This window comes from Populus euphratica, unplaced genomic scaffold, assembly GCF_000495115.2.
Source record: "Populus euphratica unplaced genomic scaffold, PopEup_1.0 scaffold3290.1, whole genome shotgun sequence".
Taxonomy (NCBI): Eukaryota; Viridiplantae; Streptophyta; class Magnoliopsida; order Malpighiales; family Salicaceae; genus Populus; species Populus euphratica.
In genome coordinates, this window is record NW_011503113.1 from 9837 (window position 1) to 12095 (window position 2259).

Here is a 2259-nt window from a genome sequence, read left to right on the forward strand (position 1 = left end):
AGCTCCATTAATACTGTGGGCAGAATCTCCAACCTGCACAATTAATTTGAAAGGACTTAAGTTACAGAAGAACTCTACAACTTATAAACAATCAATATTCTTAATTAAAAAGTGCAGAAAATAAATTGTCAAGCAAAATTAATAAAAAAATTATCACCTAGGTAGCTGCTATACCTTAGAATGTATTGTATGGAATACAGTATCTTCTACAACAGAAAGACTGGCATTAATAATCTCTGCTCCTTCTTCATGAAGCACACGAATGATCTCATTGAACATGAACCGACTGTCCAGGCCATTCATCAAAACAACCTCTAAAGTGGAACCCATTTCAATAACCTTAATTTGTGGTGATCTTAAACAGGCTGTTGTTCCACTACCACTATTCTTGCTAGTATAATCTGCCTTTTCCATTCCCATTAAACTGTCTTTCTTTTCCTTCAACTTCTCCAAGTTAGTCTGCAACCTTTTTATGTAGCTTGCAGCTTCATCTAGTTGATCAGGCACTGACAGCACTGGCTCCTGCACCGCAATCCCCATAATAAAAAAAGAAAGAAAAATAACAAAAAAAAGATCAGAGCTAGAAAGATCATAACTAAAAGAGCTTTCATGTTATACTATACACAACAATAACGTGTGAACAATGAGGGAGAGAGCGCGCGAGAGAGAGAGAAACCCTTGAGCTTTGATGGGGTACAAGAGAATTAAGCTGGGAGTAGAGTTCCTTCATTTGATTTCTTCTATTCCTCTCTATTAATTTCCTGTCAGTTCTTGATGAACTAAGGTTGTGCTCCATCAATGTATATACCTACAGCAATACTAGCTAGCTTCTAACCCACAAAAGAAAGGAAGAAGAAAAAAGACAGCAGAACTAGCTCTGGTCTGTGTTTAATTTGAGTGCAGGCTTTTATCTGTATGGTAGAAAGCAAAGGCAAAAAAGCAAAATACATAATATGGTTAGATGCTTTTCAGAAACGTCTGGGGACCGGGGAAATACTGGTGGGGCTGTTTTGTTTTTCATGCATACGGGTCTTCTCGTAGACAATGGACAGCTTTTGGTACTGTACCAATTTCGGCTATGACAATCACATAAGAAATTTGAATGAAATCACAGTCAACGTATTTCAATTCCTAACGTATCGAACTACTAATTAATGGTTTTTTAGGATATTGATGATCGGAAGTTTTTAGACTGATTGGCAGATCTGATTTTTTTTATTAAGTGTGGTTTGTTTCCTTATCGTTTTGCCGTGACCTGATTGAAAAACATTTCAGCTTGAAAGGTTTTAAGAATTTAATCTGTAATTAAAATTCATGAGATTATCAACAACTACTTGAAACTCGAAGGGCTCGTTTTTATAGTTACTTGGGTAAAGACACTCTTCATACAATTAGAAATTAATGTTTTTTCTAAAAAAAGAAGCAAAGGGATTGTTTCTTTCAAAAATTTTGAAAACAAATAATGAAAACTCGTTTGTTTTCAGAAAAATAAAATTAGCAACAAGTTGTGAAAACTTCTGAGAACCAGAAACCACTTTTTTTTTTTAAGAAAAAGGTTTTCAAAACTAATTTTTTTATATTATGATCTAATATTTTCGATGTCAGCTCAGATTCAAAAGGTCAAAGCACTCGAGATCCAGATTGGCACCTAGTTCAAAGCACACGAGATTCAATGCAAGAACTAGTGTGAGGCTTGTAAAATTTAAGCCGGGACCACTTTAATTTGAGGTGTCTAATATTCTAGCAAGGACAACGTTTGAGGTGCTTGAGGTTTGAATGAGAACTTGGTTTAGGTTGCCAGGAATTTTGGTCGTGATCATGTTTAGGGTCCGGGGTTCGGTCTAGAACCTTGTCCAAGCTATCCGAGATGATTTAAGACTAGGTCTATGGCTCCTCGGGTTTGGATCAAAACGATGTTGGGGCTGGTGCCTGAGATAACGCTTAGTAGTACATCTGCGATCAACTCTTGGGCATACGAGTTTTTAGGATGCATACGAGTCGATTCAAGACCAGGTCAGGAGCATCCCAAAGTCTGTCTAAGACCTGGTATAAGGTATCAAGGTTCGGGTTTGAGTGGGTCCTAGGTTTTGAGGATCGAGTTAGGATTTTATGTGAAACTTTAAGGTGGTCGGTGGAGGTCAGGTCTATGGATTATAATAAGATTAAGTGAAAGTCACTCCAGTTTTGAGTCCACAAAATCTAGGATATCAAACAGCTCATAAGCTAAGCTTATTTCAATACCAAAAGTTCGGCAAAGAT

At 36.9% G+C, this 2259-nt stretch overlaps 1 protein-coding gene across 1 annotated transcript in view; it reads right to left on the minus strand.

Annotated features, from left to right (window-relative positions):
- The window catches only part of LOC105119650 (transcription factor bHLH36-like), a 3088-nt gene extending 2180 nt beyond the window's left edge, over positions 1-908 (minus strand). Inside the window, exons 1-3 of the mRNA XM_011017814.1 lie at positions 677-908; positions 175-522; positions 4-33 (exon numbers count right to left, since the gene is read on the minus strand). Of these exons, the coding sequence (XP_011016116.1) occupies positions 4-33; positions 175-522; positions 677-796 (498 nt within the window). The 5' untranslated portion in view covers positions 797-908. The remainder of the gene's footprint in view (positions 1-3; positions 34-174; positions 523-676) is intronic.
- Positions 909-2259: the final 1351 nt, after the last annotated feature.